This window comes from Rhagoletis pomonella, unplaced genomic scaffold (assembly GCF_013731165.1).
Source record: "Rhagoletis pomonella isolate Grant_MI unplaced genomic scaffold, Rhpom_1.0 Rhpom_scaffold_00005, whole genome shotgun sequence".
NCBI classification, from domain to species: Eukaryota; Metazoa; Arthropoda; class Insecta; order Diptera; family Tephritidae; genus Rhagoletis; species Rhagoletis pomonella.
In genome coordinates this window covers 56598653-56621008 of record NW_023458559.1, presented here as the reverse complement: position 1 = coordinate 56621008, position 22356 = coordinate 56598653, and the positions used below count along the sequence as shown (strand labels likewise).

Genomic DNA, 22356 nt, shown 5'->3' with positions numbered 1-22356 from the left:
GGTTACGTGACTAGAGCATGATTTTAAATATTCATAAAGGCGAATCCAATATGGCGGTTAAAAAATTAAAGTCGATCCGATACGCTTGAAGCATTTTCCTCTGGGGTTTTTGGCGCCGCTTATTACGATTGGAGATCAGGTTGGAAAATTTAAAAATGGCGGAGCCAATATGGCGGTGAAAAAATCAAGTTCGATCCGACTCGCCTGAAACGTTTTTTACGCAGGTTTAGGGGGTTGGTGATTAAGAATCTGAAATCAGATTTAGAAAATTCAAATGGCGGATCCGTATTGGATCTGTCATTTATCGTGGAATAAGTTAAAATCGAGCGTACGTTCCAGGCGTATGAGTAACATTTTAGTAAGAATCTCGTCTGATTTTAGATTCGTAATCCTTAAACCCTTGATTGTAAAAATTTAAGCAAATCTAAACGAGTAATGCTTTTATCGCCATATTTTCCATTTTTTCATAATTCCAGAAAGTTGATTTTCCTGTCTTTTTGAACCACCCTTACCATCTTAGTGGTAGAACTTGAACCACCATAAAAACTATTCTACCTTACGCAACAAATAAAATATGTTTATTTTATAACAAACGCTCAACTGTAATTAAGACAAAAAGCAACAATTTAAGCACATAAAAATAAATAAGAAATCTCTAAACATTATTTTGATCACATACGTACATACCTGTATAAATATATCGTCGTATATGCATAGATATATGTATGTACATAATTACTTCCATATGCTCACAACATTACATTGTCTCTTCTCCCCACTCTCTGGCAAGCACATAAAGATGGGTGAATCACGTGAACTAATCGTGCGCCCGCCAGCCGTCTGGCATCGTCAACTGCGTGTCACCCAAAAATACACTGCAATGGCGGTGCGACGTTTGATGAAAATAAATAGCTAAACTAAAATTAAATTGAAATACGCAGCACACATTAAATGCTGTAAGTAATGTCCAACGAATAGCAACATAGACGAAAAGTTAGTTCTCTTTGAGTTCTAGCTATAATGTAGCTACTGTGGCTGCTTTCGTCGCTCACGCGCACTGCCGTGCGCTGTGATAAAAAAAGGTACTTAGCGGAAGAGAAAATAGACTTCATATGTACATATATTTAAGTAAATTTGTTTTTACATAGTGTCCATAAAAAATAATTTCACTTTGATTGTAGATAATAATGGTTTTTAAAAGAAGCAATGGCCACTTTATACATATAATTAAGTACATTAGGTCCAACATTTCTTTTTATACTACTAACTCTTTTATTGAACCGCATCACGCACGTTTTGGAAAAATAGTTAGTAAAATTGTAGAGCTAATTCTGTTTGAAAGATTCCTGGAGGTATATATTTCCACTCGATCAAAAAATATTTGTTTTTAACACGATTTTATTTACTTGTACAACAATCTTATTTTCCCCATCTAAAATACATACATACATACATATATGGAAAAGCTCAAAGCCCTATTGAAATATTAACCGATTTAAAAATAGAAAATACGGGTCTTCCTATTTTCCATTTGCTCTAATTCTGGGTGGTAGTAGCAAGAAAATTCTGAAAATGTGACTTCCCTGTGTATTTTGGGACCACCCAAATGCACATGCATTCATACACTGATGTACACCTACTGTACATAAAAAGCTAATAAAATAGCGTCTTCTAATTATTTTGAAAACATTGCTTTCTTAAATTTGTTTGTATTTGCCGTTTTTACAACAGACACAGATTTCGGTAAGTCTCCGCTTTTTAGCAAATTTTGAATGCGCCCACGCATAATTTTTTTGAAATTTGTATATAAGTTTATTATTATAAGTTTATTTTTAGAGTCACATCAAAATATTTCACTTCGAACTTTTAAATAATTTATTACACTGTATTTTCGATGAACAACAAGTAAGTGAGGGAACTCCAGCTGTTGCAAGAGGCAAAGGATGTAATTAGATGACCCATTTAAAAGGTTATAAAAAAGTTAATAACAAGAAACCCCATGGTGGTAGTAAACAGATTCTGCTTTTAGCAGAGAAATTCTATTTTTGTTTTTCGACACTGACTCACAGGTTGAAAATTATAAAAGCAAGAAATTATTGCTTTCTAAATGGCACTAAAAGCCCGCCGCATTGCTTTTGCCAAAATTATCAGCAGGAAAAAGGCAATTAACTTGTTTCATATTTACCATCGCGCTTGGGGCATGCACTCCTAATGGATCGGTTAAAAGCCCGCTATTGTCTAAAAATAAATGCTTAAAACTTGTGACCGAAAATGGGCAGTACTAAAATTTGTATTTTCGGAAAATTACAAATTGAAATAAAGTCGCGTTATAATGTTTTCAAGGCGCCCATATAGTGGAAAAATTTCAATTTCTAAGTATCCAATTGAAATTAAATAATAATTTTTATTAGCTCGCATTTTTTTATTATTAGCCTTCCTTCAGCACATATTTTTCCGATTTGTTACACAAAAGCTGGCATTTTGTTTGAACTCACCTGTTTATTGATGCAAAGCCTGTCTTGAAACTATTTCGAAACAGAAATAAAAAAGTTGCTCAACAGCTAAAAAAATGCAGCGCGTTATTTAGTTGCATTTATTTCGAGGCAAACTCCATAAAAGTAATTGCAAAACTTTTTAAACATTCGGTGCATATTTTAGGTTGGCGATAACGACTTTTCGGGCACTCAAATGACAATAAAATAAAACAACGAAAATCAACCAAAATTCCCTAAAAGGCTAGCAGCGCACACAGAGTTATAGCAACAAAACCGGCTTCGCAATAAAGCGCGCATGCGCGTATGTTGCATATTGCCGCTGCAACTCTTTTTTTTTAATTACAAACCAAAGTAAAACGGGCTTACAAGTTGTAAACCCGCTTCGGCGCAGGCGGTGCGGAAGTTTGGCAAAAATAAATGACTGCTTTTGTGAGCGACCGCAGCTAATTGTGGAAGCAAAAGGCAACTGAATTTTCACACAGTTAAACTAAAAACAATAATAATAAAACGAACATAAACCAGTCATATAAATTTGCACAAATATTTAGCAAGTAACCCCAATTTCTGGAGAAATCAGCAAGCGAATGCCGGTAAAGCTTATCACTGACGCCATACAAATGTATATTTGCTGAACGCGTGGGCTATCGTGTCGATCGAATCATTGACCGCTTTGGTTGCCGATCGTGAAGAAGACACCGCTGATTTTCCCAATCAAGTTAAGTGAGAAGGAATATAAACCTGTTGCGTGTGAATTGTTTAATTTGATGTTAAAGTGGTGTTGCTTCCCAAACCATTTTATGTACTATGCTGTTCTTCTGCCTTGGCGATAACTGCATGCACCAACATTACCAAACAGATAACTTCATACAAATGTACATACATATATGTACTACGTATATATGTATGTATGTGCATTAGGGTGGTCCTTAAATGTAGGAATCAAATTTTTACATCAGATTTCCTTCTTCGATGCTACTATAGTTGAAGATGTCACATATGCATACATTTACGTCCCGATCGGAGGCGATTAAGGCGTTGCGACACGCCAAGGGGGCAAAATTTAGATTCCCTTATGGATACTCAAAAAATTAAAACTATTGTGTTTTTTCATTTAATACCCAAAATCGATACTACTCTAGGTTCAGATTACCATATGAAGACGTCTTAACCGACTCCATTCGGGACCAAAATTTATATGTCATACCTTCGACTTTAGTAGCGCAAATTTTGGAAAAAAAAATATTTTTAATTCTTTGAGTCTCCATAGACCCTGACCCCTTTTTGATACGCCTTAACCATCCAATCGGGACCAAAATGTATATGTGTATATATATGTATCGATTTTAGTTATTAGAAGAAAAAAAAATGTATTTTAAATTTTTGAGTCTCTATAGAGGAATCTGAACTTTGCCCCCTGTCCGACACGCCTTCACGGTATGCCATCGGTGCCAAAATTTATATGTGATATCTATGAACGTAGTATTACCGACTGAGGGGGTGAGACTGATAAAAAACGTTCATTTGGGTTTTTAAGGACCACCCTGATGTACATATGGAATTATCTATATCTCTACACCCAGGCACCCACCAGCAGCCGCGTATCGAACGTTTAACATGCGTTGGCTGTGTGATCATTGAAAATAAAAAACGCCAGCGTGGTAGAAAAGCGATGCTAGACTGCAAAACCGCAACAATAAAAGTAAAAAAGACGAAACAACACACATACTGCGCAATATTTATAAATAAAAATCAATACAACTTGTCTTCGCCACTTAAGCGGCTCAGCGCAGGGCTTACAGCTCACAGTGCAGGGCCCAGAGCCCAGCGACCAACGAACAAAATCAGTTGACATTCCATTGTATGCGAGTATACTTGTTTTAACACATATGTAAGTACCAACATGTTATGTATGTATATGGCCCCTCTCAGCGCCGGCCAGCGACCGATCGATCCTTCCATCCATCGTTCGATCCGGTCTCTGATCGTTCATTCGATTCGCTAACACTTGTCGCTGCGACTAATAACGCAACTGCACATCTGTTGGTGTGCATTTCTGCTATTTCTTCACATTTCTTTCGCGCATCGAATTTAATTCGCATTAATGCACGCACGCATGCAGCATCTAGCAGGCTAATGGTCTGATTATGACAACTTAACGTAACTTACGGCTCTCTTAAAAATTCTATGAAATGGGTGTTCCTTATAATTGAACAGCCGAAACTTAACGCGGACTTTTCGATTCCATGACCAAGAAGATCCCAGATCGCGAAGACCGAACAAACAAGTCTCTCGTCCTTGATCCATAGACACGTACAGATATTGAAGCAAATATGGTTCAGGGATGAAAGACTAATCGGGTGCTGATCTTTTTGAATTTGGTTTCTGTAACTAACAATTTTAATAGGCAGATGGGGTATGGCATTTCAAATTGAATCTTAACATACACCAAATTATATTATGAAAAATGGTTAAATGACGGATTTTCCGCTATATTTTTAAATATCCAGGCTGCCATACGGGCCTCTCCTAAAGGATGATCAAATCTAGGATTGTTAAAGACTGTAAAAAATAAAAGGCAGCTGTGGGGGAGAATGAGGTTTCTGACGATTTGGCATGAGAATACTCCAGAAACAAGGCACAACCGACTAGGGTTTCTTGTGCAACGATTTGGTATCAAAATGTGAAATGAAGAGAGTTCAGAACAGTTTTCGTGATTGTGCTGCTTTTTCCACACAAAGGATAGATAATTTTTACAGGATAGATAATTTCTCCTTCTTTCACAACTGGCTGGCTTTGTTTTTGCGAATACGGTAGGAATATTCACAGAGTAATTCATTGAACTCGGTGGAGAAATAATTGCAAACCATGTCTGGAGGTCAGGTGAAGCCACTTAAAGAATTAAAAAAAAAAACATGACCGAAATCTACTTTACGGAAGATCTTGCCACCAATACCATCAGCTGGATTTTTGCAGTATATATATATATATATATAACGTTTACGTAGATGTATAGCGGACATAATTCCTTTAAATTTATGTACAGAGAAATAAAAAATGTACTGCAAAATGGGATGATAATGACGGCGGAGATGCTAAAATTTACGAAAAGAACAAGCCTTGGTATTGATATTTTGACAAAGTAGTTTTTATACTCAACAATGAAATAAGGCAAGGAATGAAACCGAAACCCAAACCGAAACCGTAACCGTTTAAAACCGTTTCGTTTTTCAAAACCGAAACCGAAACCGTAACCGTTATCTTGACCTGAAAAGGAACGATACCGAAACCATTTCAATCACAGGTTTCAATCGGTTTCCAGAAATTTACAAAAATAATAAATAAAAATTTCTTTGAAATAAATGATTTATTTAACCAAAATCAGCAACATTTTGCTAAAATTCTTGTTAAGTAGTAAATAAGTATGGCAAGGTAACTTTTCGCAAAAATCTGCTGATGACTTTGTTGTTGTTAATCGATAATCGATTAATTATATTTAAGTAGTTACTTTCCCGTACGCAATGCGAGATCCCGCGTGTGCCCAAAATAGCCCAGAAATCATGCCTGTACTCAACAAAATGGGTAATAGAGAGCGAAAATTCGAGCGTATTCGATCGTAAGTGTATTCTACTTCCTGCCTGAAACAGCCCGAAATTTTCTCCGAGTAAAAATGGATAAAGTGTCAAAGTGCATATCAGCTGTATTGTGTTTACATGTTGCCTGCATTTACTTGGTGCTTTTAAGGAAAAGTGAATGGCCTGTTGATGTATTTTCAATCTATGTACTTAAAATCAAATTTGGGAAACCAAAATTCAATTTCCAAGTGTTTGCATTTAATACCATGTTCTGACCGACAACCAAAACATTTTTCCTTCATTATCTTTTCATTTACAACCTTTAACTTTCATTCTTATTTTGCTTTGGCCAGGCAATTATCAATAAATCCGAAACGGCGTATTAAAGATGATAAAATATGACTTCCACTTCGATAAATAATCGAAAAAAACTAGTGAAGACACCGATTGGAATGAGTGGAAAGTGAGTTTTCAAGTAGTTTTCAGCGAAAACTGGTTTTCGTTTAATAGATTTTATATGGACGAAAACACATGTTTTAGGTCGAAAACCAGTTTTAGCAACGAAAACATGTTTTCGATGTCGGTCAGAACATGGTATAAGTGACAAAAACAAGAACAACATGAATCAGCTGTTTCTCGACTTGTGGGCACGAAATGTGGGTTTTTACGTTTCCGTACTTCTGAACTTTGTTCCATTTTTGAAAGAAAATGTTTCTCTTATTCTCTAATTACCAAATCCGGTCCGGATTGTCAGGGAAAGAACCTAGTGTTGATATTATCAGTGAACTGTAATTTTCGATTTTCTTTCCTCAACGTTTAAGACATTGTGATTTAAATAATATCAACAAAATTTCTGTGAAAAACCGAATCCGGAACGAAACCGAAACCAAAACCGAAATAAATTTTGAAGAACGAAACCAAAACCGAAACCGAAACACTTGGCAAAACCGAAACCCAAACCGGAACGTTATTTTGAATCGGTTTCATCCCTTGAAATAAGGTCTATATTGTAATTTTTTGTAAATCGGATATATGTATATAGCACTATATTTATACCTTTCATGAGCATGAAATGGTATTATAACTTTGGTCCGATGTTTGTAAGTACCAGAATAAGAAGAGATAGACTCATTAAAATGTATACTGAAATGATCGAGCTGAGTCGATTTAGCCATGTCCGTCTGTCTGTCTGTCTGTCCGTCTGTTTGTATGCAATCTAGTCTCTCAGTTTTCGAGATATCCGAATGAAATTTGGTAGGTGGGTGTATTTTTATAATGTATTGATCATTTGTCGGAGCCGGAAGAATCGGACCACTATAACATATAGCTCCCATACAACTGATTGTTTAGATATGAGATTTTTCGTTATAACTTCTCCATTTATGCAGCTAAGAACATGAAATTTTGCAATACTTTCACCCATTATTAACAGAGAACTTAGAGGGAAAATTACAAAGATCGGGTCACTATAACCTATAGCTTCCGTATTACTGATTGTTCAGATATAAGATTTTTCGTTATAACTCCTCCATTTAAGTAGCTAGTAACATGAACTTTTGAACTGTTGTCACTCATTATCAAAAGAATACTTTCAGTAAAAATGGCGAAAATCGGGTCGCTATAACCTATAGCCTCCATACAACTGATTGTTCAGATATGAGATTTTTTGCCATAACTTCTCCATTTGTGCAGCTGGGAACATGAAAATTCTCACCGTTTTCACTCATTATTAACAGAATATTAACAGTGAAAATAACAAAGATCGGGTCACTATAACATATATCTTAATGCCACGCCGAAATCTGTTTCATTTTGATTCTCTTAGTTCTACGTTCCGTTAAGTTAAGTTAAGTTGCCATAATCGGGCTTTAACCGACCGAACGACTGATCGATTGACTCTGACAGACTGACTGCCGGTGATGTAAGGTGTAAATGAGATTTGGGGGGGAAGTTGAAAATGCCTATGCCTACATACCCTGTCGGAAATGGAACTACTTTAAAAGCAACTTAAAAAGTACTTTTTTACGAACTACAAGTGGTTCGGAGTCAATCGCTGATAGGCATTTGTATTCGCAAGAGAGCCAAAAATAAAAGTTTTCGGGCAAGGGGTGTAAATGAAATTCCAATTGAAGTGATTTTTAAATATTTTGGTCTGCATAGATTACCTTTCATGGAAACTATAAGCGATATCAAATTCATTATGTATGTATGTATATCGAACTTGCGTAAATAAATGTAGCTGTAAAGTCTCAAAAATATCCCGAAATCTGGACAAAACCAAAGAATAGCAATGAATGTCAAACAAGTTATGGTATCAATAAAGAACGCAAATAAACATCATTTTCTCAGACATGCGTACATAAAATATAAACATTAAAGTTTCTAAAATTAGCCAGAGTCACAGCCACAATGGTCTGCTACCTACCACAGCGATGAGTTTGTGTGCAGTATGTATGTTGGCGATCGGCTACAAAAAGCGATCGAAGAGGAAGGGTACAAATTTGCCGAAATGAAAATATCACTGGTATTTATTTAAAGTGAATATACGGGTAAGTCCACGTCAAATCGACCAATTGTTGGTATCTGCCATTTTTGATTTAGATGAATTTCGGTAGGAACTTTTCTTTTATCATACAATGAATTTTAAAGTTTCCGGGATTTTACAAGTTTATTTCTTGTAATTCGAAAAATAATAAAATTTAGAGAATTTCAAAATTAGAAAAATCGTAAAAGCACAACTTATAAACATTGTTGGAAAATTTGCTTTTTTTATAAAACACCTCACACTGATCGTAAATTATCTTGAAATTTGCATTGTTTTTTAAGATATGAATTTTTTAACTTTGCAAATTTTTTTTACAATCTCTAAATAAAGTTACGTTAAACAATTTTTATTTAATGTAAATTTATTGTTCATTTAGAGCTTACCATAATTTTGTTCAGAGTTCAATAATTCATACTTAAAAAAAAAATGTTTGCAAACTTTTAAATCAGTTTTTGCTTTTACGTCTATTTTAATCTCGAAGTTTTGTAATTTTTAACCGACTTCCAAAAAAAGGAGGAGGTTATCAGTTCGTCGGAATATTTTTATGTTTTATTTATTTTTTTTTTTATGTTATGTTACCGCATAACTTTGGACCACGTCAACGTCTTTTTGTAGCGGAAAGGTAGTATCTCAGAGGTGGTCCCATACTAATCTGGTTAAGATCCGATCAGTAGATTATGAGATATATATATATATATATATTTTTTTTTTTTGTATATGAGGGTTGAAGACGGTTTTTTTTTGCTAAAAATTACTTGTTATATACATATCCTCTCGTGGCGTTCAATACCGCGTATACGCAAAATGCATTACCATTTTTGACATGGCGTCTAAAGGTTTTTGTCGATAAAAACTAAAATTATCATAAGCCAATTTAGAAGGCGATATTTAATGAAAAACTGTCTAACAAGCTCTGTTTACACATACGTATGTACATATTATGTAAGTATGTGTATATGTATATTCCAGGCGCCGCTATATTATCTTTGCCACTGTGTCACTAGCTCGTTTCAAGACTAGGTTCAAAAAAAAAAACTAAGCTAATTTTAAAGCATAGGTAAGCCCGCTAATGAACAAACGATTTGCATACGAATAAAAATTGAATATAAAGCGCAAGATAATTAACTGCGGTGTTTGTGTAGTTGAGCTTAATTTATTAATGATAGTCAAAGTATATTTTTTCTATTTTTTTTAATTGTTATTTCGCCCGATTTTACTGAATTAAGCGGCATTTTATTTGATTGAATTGAAGTAGATATTTATTTTGACAAATTCAGTGGCATCGAAAATCGAACATCTCCGGAAATATTTGAGGCTCAATTTTAGATGTTAATTGTTTCAATAACACTGTTCGACAATTTTATGAAAATTCAAACCAGCCCGGACTTTGCTAATATTTTCTGAAAACATGCCGCTGTGGTGTAAGGCGGCCGTTGTGGTGTATTGGTAAGTAGTGCGCGCTTTCACTCAGCAGGACCTGGGTTCAAACCCTGGTAAAAGCAACATCGCAAACAAATTTAGAAAAAAGCTTTTTTCTTAACAGCGGTCGTCCCTCGGTAGGCAATGACAAACCTGCGAGTGTATTCTGCCATGAAAAATAGCTTCTCATAAAAATAAAAATAAAAATAAAAATGTTGTGTAGCAACATTAATAAAACACTCGATGGATTTGCAAAAGTTGGCTCGTATTTTGATTTTATGGCCAACAAAAATTTTCATGTTCCCGCCTTAGTAATTTTCAAAGAAATGGAAAAATGGGTAAAATAAACATCTGAGCGAAATTAAAGATTAAGAGATATATAGTAAAATTTCAGGGAAGTATTTTCGTAGAACATTTTAACCCATTAGCTGCCGCCCGAAAGGGTCGTATAGACCCTTACTTTAAGAAACCCCACTAACCCCACATCTGGAAGATTGTTAGAGGGTTCATATATTCTAGAAAAATATTCTTCGGAAAATTTTACTAAGGGTCTTCTCAGGCAAACACTTCTATGCCAAGGTGGAATAACAGCCAAACTCAATTTTAAATTTTTTGTAAATAAACCAATTTTTTTTTGTTGATTTTATATTTTACGTTGGTGGCATGAAGTTTTTGCCTGAGAAGACTCCCAATAAAATTTTCGGAAGAATATCTTTCTAGAATATATCAGTCCTCTAACGACCTTCCGAATTTGCTTTTTGCGGGGTTTTTTGAGGAAGGGTCAAAATGACCGGGATTATTTGCCAGGAATCCCGGTATTAACATTATTAGTGCATACATATTAATAACATTAGGGTGCATCACTCCCCATACAAAAAAAATATAAATTACGATTTTGTCATAGGAATTGTAAAATGTATTATATATTAAGGCTTCTGCCAAAATATTTCGGAAAAATATTTAGATTTACCGATTAAAAAATACCTCCAAAACTCAAGTTTTTTTTATAAACAAAATTAGTTTCTAAAATTATTTTTACCAAACAATCACCTTAGATGATAGAAGAGTTTAAGCTTAAATGTTCTGCATGGAAATGTTTAAAAAATTTTAGAACAGGATCAAAATAATGAGCTTGATGGAGGTATTTTCAATTCTGTCCAGCTAACGTACATACATTAATCTCAAGTTTTTTGTCCAAATATTTTTGCGGAAGTCTCAAACTATAATAAATTTTATAATTCCGGTGCAAAAACCGCAACTTTTTTTGGCGGGGCACCCGAATGTACATACGTCTAAACGCACTTGCACACTAATTTTTTCTTGCATCGACCTTTAAAAAGCATTAAAACCAAACAAAGAACTGTTCTTTTTTATTTTTTTGTGGGTCAATCGTGATCACCCTACCCGTCAACAATATTTTCTCCCACCTTCCTAACTCAACGTAATTAGCGTCAAAATGGCGCAAATGCCACATCTGTTCAAATAGCAATGGTATGCGCTTCGTACTTAGACCTTTGAAAGTAAATAAAAAATACTATCGCAACTTAATTTCGAATAGACCAGCTGTTAGGTTAAGGCAAAAATACCAATTATCCGTTCTAGAAAACCTTAAAAACACCTCCATCGATATTACAACATGTGCTCGTACATATACATACATTATTGCATGTATGCAAGCAGAACTTCGGGACTCACATGCTAAGCTCTATTAAGAATTCTGTGGCGTCAACAATTTTTGGCTCAATTATTTATTGGCAATAAAACGTTCAAATGATTTGGTGTTCTATTTTGGCTGAACTTTTTTTGTCAACAAGGCGGGGTCTGACGTTTTGATGATGGCTTGGTCTGGTGATTTGTTAATGGGGTGATCGTGGCGTTTCTTAAACGCTAAATTGTAAACCTAAAAAATGCATTTACGTTCATTGAAAATTATGTGACACTTTCTGGATACATACATATATGTATGTATGTATGTAAACTTTATGTATGTAAACTTTATGACTATGAGTAAATAAAATCATTAAAAATAGCCGCTGAGCTACTAAACTAAGCCCATTTTTACCCGAAAAAATATGATACATAAAAATAAAGCAATATTTTCTTGCTCTCTTTGCAGCCGTTGCCGCAAACGTGTTATCTTTGCAGACGATGAGGGTCAACCGTTGACGGAAGTCCGCGTCATGTCAGAACCCTCGAATGTACCGCCTTTGTGGAGCACGAAATTCTTGGAGCAAATCACACAGGGTTTAGTTAGTCCACATCCCGCCGATCAGTGGACCGTTGACTTCAAGCAACCAGCATCAGATTATCTATCATTCAGGTTAGTTGAGTAAAGGTCTAGTGGTACATATATCTAAACTTAAATTATTACCAAATTTTTTTCATCTTCCCTTACAGACAGAAAATCGATCGCGACTTTGTCTCACTTGAAAATGTGATCGTCAAGGATGAAGAGTCGATTGTTGTGGGCACAGTAAAGGTGAAAAATGTCTCCTTCGAAAAGGAAGTGGTCGTGCGCGTCACATGGGATGACTGGAAGAGTCAACAGGATATATTCTGCACTTTTGCACGGGTAAGTTCGAATATTTTCTTAGTCTTAACTTAGCGGACGGGAACTAATTAAACTCTTTGAAAAATTTCTTCTACAGGCCTACGGCCCAGCAACCTTTGCTCATGTCGTATTCGATACATTCTCCTTCAAAATCACATTGCCACCATCCTCGAAACGCTTGGAATTCTGCATTTGTTATCGTGCCAACGATCAAGAATACTGGGACAATAATGGGGTAAGACACACTTAACCTATAAGCGCTAAGTGCTTTATTAACCAACTCTATCTTCTTCTCCGCCGCAGGCCAAGAACTATACTATAACGAAGCGTTCGCCCTTCTACTACAATGCTCTTTCGCCATATGACAAGAATTCCTCACGCAATTCCTGCCGAGGCCATGTGATGTCAGCGCTCTCGGAGGCTTTAGCCAACTCCAAAGAGCACCAAACCCCGAATAAGTGGAGTCAGGAGTCGGGACCCTACTGGTAAATGTCATTGCTATTACAAGACAGTCAAGCTGTTGGTGAATTGAACTTGAATAAACAGTGAAGCTAAACAAGGAAAATTTCCTCAAATTAAACAGGCAACAAAAACGGAACGAGGAGAAATATTGGTGAAGGATTATTAGAAGCAAAAAATAAGGACTACGAATACCCGAGTCGCGTTAGTGATATGGGTTTCGTGCCAAAGCGAGCGCGCAACCAATCAACCCTCCTACAAACAAGAATGTTACAAAATGCCAATATAGAACAAGTAAAAAAAAGTCACAGCATCAACTATAAAAGTTAAAAAAAATTTAGAATTGCAAAATTACAATATTACAAAAAAAAAGAACTGGCAGGACGAGGCCGTATTTAAAGTACGCTGACGCAGGAATATCCCAAGGCAGCAACATTTTATTGTGGTACTTAGTGCTGTATATAGCGGACTAAAAAAATTGTGCGCAGCAGCAGCCCAATTACCGATCATCTAAGAATTTCTACTATGTGGCCTGCACTCAAAAAAGCAATTTCCACAACAAATACATATCGTACATTTTGTGAAAGTGATAGTGGTAGGCTTGAGATAGAAAATATTGATTCCCAAATAGAAAAAAAATTGCACCCACGGACCGCCATAACTAAAGCAGCTAATGATTTGGAAATTATGTATGAGAAGAGCAAGGAAGAAAAATTATTTTGGTGCAATATTTGAGATCACTTTGGAAAAAGCTTTAAGTTTGAAAAAACTATTTTAGTGGCCTCTGAAAATTTGAAAGTGCTATCTATAAGCCTCAATTTAAGGGGCTTTCGAGCCTATAATGGGACGTGATATTAACTCTGCCTGACTGAACTTACAAACAGAAAAACGAAAAACAATGTAAAATAGATATTGGACAACCAAGAGTAAGGACCGGTCGTTCAATGTCTGGTTATCATTACCTCCCAGTTAATCATTATTATCGACGATTTCGACATCATGCAAATAACATGTGATCGATAAAGCAGTCGTTGTTTTTAACCGGAGCTTCTACCTCCGATTTGTGTTAACTAGACATTGAACAACCAGCCCGAAGACAATAAATAACAGCAAATCAGAAGAAAGTACCGAGATGGTTTAAAACAAAAAGATAGCATTTAAATTTGAAAAAAAAAAGTCCGCTAGCATAGCGCGTTAATTATTACATGATTACGGTTGATTACCGCCAGAGACTGGTTGGCCAGCATTAGATACTCTAAGTCAAGTGAAGTTGAGCTGGTCTCAGTTCACACGGCCAGCTAGTAAAGGTGTCGGAGAATCAGCATGCTCCATCAGGCGGGCGTAGCAGTGATAGTAGAATGTCTAAGCCATATATGGCATTATTAGATATATTTTTAACAGAGCCCGCCAAGCAACCTTGTACTGTGTTTCAGAAGTCAGCAATGAACGCCCCTAATGTTATCAGAGCGCATTGCTGATTTCTCACAACACAAACGGTTTACGCAAAAGACAGAGCCTTATTACCAGTTACTATTTGGTTAGCTGCCTGCGCCTTGCATCGTTTGAACAGACTTTTAAATCGTGATATTGGCAGCGTTTTTCAACTTAGCCAACTTCAAAGAAATTTCTTTCAAATGTTTATTGACAATGAAGTTGCTCGCAAAATTCTTAGGGCCAATTTCACAGTGGACTGTTAACTCATACCCATATTCGGTAGTAAGCTTAAAATTTTTGTATTGGAAATTTAAAGTAAACTGCCACACAAACATACGTGCACGCATATCTGAGTGGGAACTCCACTAGGTATATTGACAAAATTAAGCAAGTGACCTGGCACTCGGGCAAAAGAGCTGATTAGCTCAAACCAACGAATGTTGTCAATGTTGTTTTTTAAGCTAATCAGCTCATTTGCACAAAAATCAGGGCACTTGCTCAATTTCGGTAATATCCCTAATGTGAAAATGGCCCTTAGAGAAAGAAACATATACTAAACAACAAAAAAGAGTGCGGTAAAGCGAGCATACTACGAGACCATTTAGGAAATGCAAAGCAAACTCAACACTCATACATACATACACTTGTGGCGGCGTAAACATTACCACGACTGTTTTTAATTAGATAGAGTTTGGTAAATTAAAAAAAAAAACTTATATAGTTACATTGTAACAAAAACTATATAAAGGAAGATGTCAAACTTTGCGCAAAATTCTAAAAAATTCATCCAAATTTCAACCATTTGATTTAATTTTAGCATAATAAAGTGCAAGTTTGAATTTTTTTCATACGATATTGCAAATTTTTTCCATATAAAAAGGATGCGAGCATTCGTTATATGGAAAAAACTAGACAATATCATCGGAAAATTTTTTTCAAAAATCACTGAGAATTTTAGGCCACTTCAAAATTGCACATTATTATACTAAAATTAAATGGGCTATTAAACCGCATTCCAGAAATTTTGGTAAAACCTTTAATTAGAAAGTGTGCAATTTTTATTTACATAGTTTTTTTGTATAGCTTTTGTTACAGAATGAACTATGCTTAAAAAAGTCGTGGTAACTTTTACGTGACTACAAGTGTACATAAATATGTATATACACAAAAGACTGTCAAGAGCCTGTGTGCTCCTTTTGTGCGACAACAATAGCTCGTTTAGAGCCATAGTAGTGAGTTTAGCGTTAGCATTGGGAAAGTTAGTACAATCTTACAGGAACTACTTGAAACTATAAAGCAAAAGAGCTGCAAATGAATGAAGATTCTTAAACTAAAAGCAACACTAATGCATATTCATACATATATAATTTCACTAAATCTAAATAAAAACATAAGCAAAAAAAAAATTAAAACTATTATAAAAACATTAAAAAAAATATGTAACAACTACTACAGCTTTTAAGTTTAAAACAGAAAATTTATTGTAGATGTGTGAAATAGTGTAGAGCTGCAAACGCTAGGAGTTTGTGTGATTTGAAAATGCGTTTTTGTTTTTGTTTGTGGGTTTGTACTCGTAAGTTTTTTTTACGATTTTTTACTCATTTTAGCCAGGTGCCGGAACGGTTATGGTTTTTTAAAATAAAAAAGTCATGGTTAAACTGTTAAAATTGGATTTCTATTTCACCGAACAACTTTGACCGTTATTTTAAAAATTTTTATTTTTTTTGTTCAACAATAATTGTTATTTTTTAATTTTTATTTTTTCGATCATATTATAACTGTTATTTTCATATTTAATTTTTTAGTTCATAAAAGGTTTAAATCGGTCATAAAAATGCCGCCTTTATTATAACGGTTAAAAATTTTCGAAAAAAATAAACGATACAAACTTAAATAAAAACCCAATTTAACGATTATTCTAGACCAAAAAAAAATAAAACTCACCAAATAAATATTCAACGATTATTTTCGGTCCCTGGTTTTTATATTTGATTTTGTCACTAAAAAGTCATTCGCGGCACCATTGACTTGCAACAGTTGACTCTTTTCATTCGTATATTTTTAATCTTGCAAGTCCATTTCGAGTGTGAGAAGACTGTCTTTTTTTGATGTTTGATGTTGAAATTCTTTTATTTGTGATTCGTTTTTATATATATACTCGACTTATGCACCTATTGCGTCACCACAAGGCTGTCTCAATGGGACTTTTTATGTATGTAATTTTACTTTATTTTATATAAACTGACATTAATACATATCCACCATATATAAATAATATTTTTAATCACATGATACTATGTACATTACTATTATGATTTTTTAAAACCTTACAAGTTTATTTTTTACTATTGCATCGACATTTTTATAAAAACCTATAGATATTGTATGCTTTAAAAAAAAAATATTATATAAACATTTTTTTGTAATAAACTTAGGGAATAAGTGTATCGGCGTAACATTAAGTGAAACGGATATATTTTTGTAAATATTAATTTTATGTAAACGCGCGTAAAAATGTCGAATATGTTGCCATAAAAAATATTATTTTACTTTTGTTACAATTTAAATTTATATATGTACTAAAATGCAATAAAATGCCAGTAAACAATTTATTAATAAAAAAAGAAAAAAATGCAAATAAAGCGATATTCTAATTTTTACAAAAAGATTACACTAAGTTTTATTGTTTGTTTAGCAAATCGTCATTCGAAATGTATATCGTCGGCGCGTACTAAAGAAGACTCGAACTCAAGAGTTTACTGCGAAAAAAATACGCGTAAAAACACCTCAGCGAAGTAATACGCTCCCGAAGCGGCGCCGTCAAAACACTCGTGTGCCTTTCTTTGTATGCAGCGACGAGGAGCGGATAACTTACAACTGCATAGGCCTTGGCTGCTCCTCAACTAACGGTATTCAAAAACAAATACGTGAGATGTTGGCGATGGTGGACTGAACTGTGAACGCCGTTGGTTGGTAGGTTGCAGTGCTTCTTAGCCGCTGTCCAGGTCACAATTAGCGCGTTGTTGTACCACTTATCGGGGGTGATATCTTTTCAATGCACATTCTATTTTGCTATGTCCAAACATTTCGATTCCCTTATGAATCTACCGATTTCGCTTACGGTAGCTCCTGATAGGTCGGTTAGTTGTGATACCAGATGTTTTCCTAATGTTTTATGTCTAATTATGGAAAGGTCTGGACATTCACAAAGGAAATGGTCTAGTTGAAAGCCGCACCAAACCTATATTGTGGGGTAGACCACTCATTGCAGCGTGTTTGCCTATGGGCCAGTTCCCCGAGAAGGTTGCTACAACTCTGCTAAGCAGGTCCAAGGTATTTTTCCTATTGTAGATAGGCCATCTCTATATCTTACATAATATCAGGAATAAGGCTTTTTGCTTACCCTTTCCAATTAAAGGTAGAAAAGGCAAATATCTTAAAAAGAGCAAGAAAAGCTAAATCGTGGACATTCTTAATCGAGTATACTCTATCTTTAGCAGAAAGAAGGCAACTACCATAATATCCGTTCCCTGCTTATAAGACTTTTAGCAGTACTTGTTGAAGGCCCATGCAATTTGCTTGATATACTATTTAACTGTTTAGCGCCTGAAGCGAAAAGCCGATTATTGTCCACGCCCTGGATTCCCGCGAGTCCCGAGCCATTTTGTGAGTGCCGAAATCCCGGGATTAAGCCCTCGGTATCCCAGGATCCCGGGACATAATTTAATTTACGACCCAATTAATATAAAACGAAATTCAGACACTGTAATGGTATAAAATAATTATAAAATGCAACCCTACAAATAACCCTATTAAGCTGGCATTTCAGGGTACTATTTTATATATATATAAGGAAAATTTGAAAGTTAGGGGGGGAGGGAGGGGGTGGCTCTAGCACCCCCTGCCCCTACCTGGCTACGCCCATGGTCCGAATCAACAAAAAATTCGAACTTTGACAGATCATATCTCCGAAGAAAAAAAATCCTCGAATACGTGTTGTCTTATTTCATGTATAGAACCCATAAAAATTTTAGGCGAATCGGACACATGACATAATTTTTTCTTACGAAATTTTTCCGACTTGTAATATATATGTTGTTACATACTAATATTATTACACATATTTGTTTATGTATAAATACTCTATGTATGTAAGTGTAAAAATTATCTATTATTTTTTACTTTTTGTAAAAATGGCTGCGATTGCAATATGAATGAATTTCAATTCCATAGTTTTTAGTTTATTCAGTTTGTAATTAGCTCTTTAAACTGATATAAAGTATAGACATTTATATTTCTTTGCTTAAAAGCACAATTTATTTTTGTTTCTAGTATTCGCACTAAAGCAAGATCACAAAACTAGTTTGTTAGCATATTTTAATTAATGGTAATAATATACCGAAATATCCTGCCATCCCGGGATTACCAATTTAAGATCCCGAAATCCCGGGATTCACAAAATGGTCCGGGATTGGATGCCTTAGTTGTTATGCATACGGGCCATAATGCCTTGAATGCTTCTTGAGGCATTTTGTACGTGAAATGCTACCGCGCATCGACTAAATTAATCCTTTAAAAATCGAAGCGCCAAGCAACCGTTTTCGCTCAAAGAAAAACCACCAAGGTATTTTTAGTTTTGTATATTTTACTATGTTTTTCTTCGGACAATGTTAACAACGCTGTTAGAGGGGATTACAAAATACAGTACATAACATACATATGTGTTTAAAACAATACACTTTCGATAGTTAATGCTGCGTACTGATCTTACAATAAGCAATAACACCATTATGACTTTCAAACAAAAATGTATTCAATTTCATTTTATTGCCTTAAGCGCACAGCACATACATAGGATTTTAGCTTAAATACGTTAAACAATGCTGTACAAGTTTAAAAAGTTAAAAGTTAAGAAATATAGAAATACAGAATGTACATTGAAATTAGATTTTAATTTTAGTTAGTTAAAACGGTTTATAAATAGAAATGCAAAGCTTAAAGTGTGGCACATTTACAGTATCCACCGGAATGACAGAATTACAATGCTGTAAATGCGTTGAGTATTGGAGTTAACAGTAAAGTTTTCTGCTTGTTGCAAAAACCTTTAGTTGTACTGATATAGTCCCCTTTAAATGTGTCGATACGTTAGGCCCGAGTCAATATATGTATGTACGTGTATAATTTCTGCTTTCAATCGTACTGCTGTGGTAGTTGTTTTATACTTTTTGCGTCTTAACTATTTTAGTTGTGACGACTTGACGTCGCACGCTCTAATATCGTTGGCTGAACTTATTTAATTTAGAGTCGTATTAGTAATTGCTGATGAGTTGAATTAAATCTAACATTTTTTTATTTTACTGTTGACCCTCGAGTTTTGCCTTGAGGGAAGCTGGCATCTCTGCTGGTGGTGGACGAGGCAGAGCCAAGGCAACCTTGACGCCATCGTAGATGAACCATTGCAGGGCAGTGAGTGTACCAATCATAATGATACGTGGCGTGAGACCGTTCCACAAACCCATGAAGCCAAGCGATTTAGCCACTTGGATTGCAGATGAGCCCTTGGCTTGGTTCAGTTTCGAAACGACCACATCAGCTGGATGGGAGACGATGGCACAGAAGACACCAGCAATGTAACCAGCAGCGAATGTCACAATAAGCTGTTCACCCTTGGTGCATTCGACACGTGGTTTTGGTACAACGTGCCTAAATAGAATTTAGTAAGAAATAGGTAGTTATCATAATGCTAATTTAGTAAAGTGGAAATTGACTTACTTGTACAACAATTCAACAGTGCGCTCGAAGCAAGCGAACTTCATCATGGTGTATGGGATTTGACGCATCCACAATGGCACCAGACCCTTGTAGAAAGCACCAATACCTTCATCCTTGATCATCTTAGGCAAAGCCTGACGCAAAGTGTTAGCAAAGCCCGGGGTGGTTTGGATCTTGACCTTGGCGGCTTCCATAGGAGACAATGCAATATCAGCGAAGAATTCAGCTGATGCAGATGCTGCCAAGTACAACCAAGTACGGTACAAGTAGGCATTCTCTTCTCCCAACAGATTGGCGTAGTACACTTTGAAGACTTCGTACAAGCCGAACTTGCACAGTCCCTAAGTAGTAAACAAATGTGGATACACGTTTGTAAATAATCTTGTATTCAAATTAAAACTAAAAAAAAACTAGCAAATACGTGTTGCTTTAAAACAAATTTTACTAGATACTTATTCAAAAATAAAGTTATATAATAAAAAAATTAACAATTAAAAATAAACAGCAAATATTTAACTTGGGTACCACTTTGTATATGATAGAAATGGTTTACACAAACAATTCTCACATGATAACAATTTAAATTGATGACGCCGCGTTTCTTAAATACACTACCGCAGAAAGCAGACGCTGATAAGCGAGGAACTATTTTGTTAAAACAAAAACTGATTAGCATAAAAATTAATCACCAAAATGCGTGGGTGATAAGCAGAAGAAGGAAATAAAAACTATAAATACTTGATTGAGGCCTAATTTGGGGGCACGAAATAAGTTCTAATCGTTTTAGCATTAAAAATCAATAAACCAATAATGAAAATGGATTGTGTAACCTCGACGCCATACTTTTCGTTTGTGTATATTCTGACTTCCACGCTTCAATAAACAACGAATGGTACCATCAGCAAAAATACTTGAGGCACATTATTTGGTTTTGCTTGTTTCCAACTCCCATTCCAGTGTGCGTTGTACTTATGCCAATCATGCACCTAACACTAATTTACATCGCCCACTCACTCACCTGTGCCGAGTAGCCGATGAATGTTGGAGCCCAGCCCTTAGCCAGACCACGTGCGCCTTCTTCAGCCACAGTAAGCTTAAAGCCATTGATCAAGTTCTTGTACTTTTTGGGATCAACTTGGAGTCGGCACTTCACCAAATCCAACGGTACGACGAAGGTGTGCGTAGTACCGCAGGACAGGATACCGCCGACACCGCAGAGGGCATAGTATTTGTTGCTGCCGAATTCGCACGAATCACCAGTAGGAGTTGAAGCTGCCTGAATCTGGCGTCCGGACACAGGGCCCGACTTACCGGTGCTGTCGCATTGGACTTTGGAAAATGGCGTCCGGAATGGGGAGTTTTTGGCAGCTTCATACAGTGACGAGAACATTGTGGATTATGTTACTTTTCCCTGTTTCGGTGATTTCCTTTAAAAACTGGAATGAAAATAGAAAGAGTAGTTTAGAAGAAATTCTGCACAAGGTCATATGTCGTTGCCGAAGTTATGCCTCATATACCGATTTGTAATTTTTCGGTTGAGGTTACATAACGAATAATTAGCACATGATCTTTTAGACTTGCCCCACTTATGCAGCTAACTCCCCCTTTTTGAATGTTTGTGTTTTACAAAAATACAGTTCTCGGTAAGATTTTGACCAATAAATGGATTTTTGGAATAATTAAATAGCAATAAAATAAAAATAAAATGCACTTACAAAGTCAGCACCAACCTCGGGCACGAGAAAGACAGTTAAGAAAAAAGTATCCACTTCACAACTGTCAGTTGAACGCCAACTAGCAGCTCGTTGATAACCACACAGGGTTGCGAATCACTCGCTACAAATCAGCTGTTTATTTAGCCAGAGTTGTTAAAATATTTGTTGCAAAAAATTAATCATTAATTAATGTTTTTCTTTTTTTCCGTGTATTCATCAAAGAAGGTAAATTACGTAGGTACCGAAATTACGGAAGGTAGATTTACGTTCTTTGTTAAAACGCGCTAGCCATGAACCGGTTATTATGTAGAAGGCGTTGAACCGGTTTGGGACTTTGCAATTCTGTTATATTGTGGCGAATACTGCGGCAACACAAAGCGAACAACGAGAAATA

General features: G+C 35.5%; 2 protein-coding genes across 3 annotated transcripts in view; one reads left to right on the top strand and one right to left on the bottom strand.

Annotated features, from left to right (window-relative positions):
* Positions 1-15043, top strand: part of LOC118739292 (protein phosphatase 1 regulatory subunit 3B-like) — a 337433-nt gene extending 322390 nt beyond the window's left edge. The window contains exons 6-10 of the mRNA XM_036470538.1: positions 12148-12351; positions 12429-12603; positions 12680-12817; positions 12886-13067; positions 13166-15043. Coding sequence (XP_036326431.1) covers positions 12148-12351; positions 12429-12603; positions 12680-12817; positions 12886-13067; positions 13166-13199 — 733 coding nt within the window. The 3' untranslated portion in view covers positions 13200-15043. The remainder of the gene's footprint in view (positions 1-12147; positions 12352-12428; positions 12604-12679; positions 12818-12885; positions 13068-13165) is intronic.
* Positions 15044-19100: 4057 nt separating this feature from the next.
* Positions 19101-22070, bottom strand: LOC118739293 (phosphate carrier protein, mitochondrial-like). Of its 2 annotated transcripts, none has more exons than XM_036470539.1 (4): positions 21963-22070; positions 21266-21683; positions 20248-20588; positions 19101-20178 (listed from the first exon to the last, which is right to left on the bottom strand). In XM_036470539.1, the coding sequence occupies exons 2-4, from the start codon at positions 21635-21637 to the stop codon at positions 19830-19832; spliced, it is 1062 nt and encodes a 353-aa protein (XP_036326432.1). In that variant the 5' UTR covers positions 21638-21683; positions 21963-22070; the 3' UTR covers positions 19101-19829. The 2 variants fall into 2 exon arrangements, with proteins under 2 accessions (XP_036326432.1, XP_036326433.1); XM_036470540.1 differs by lacking the exon at positions 21963-22070 and adding an exon at positions 21765-21781.
* Between the last annotated feature and the right edge of the window lie 286 nt (positions 22071-22356).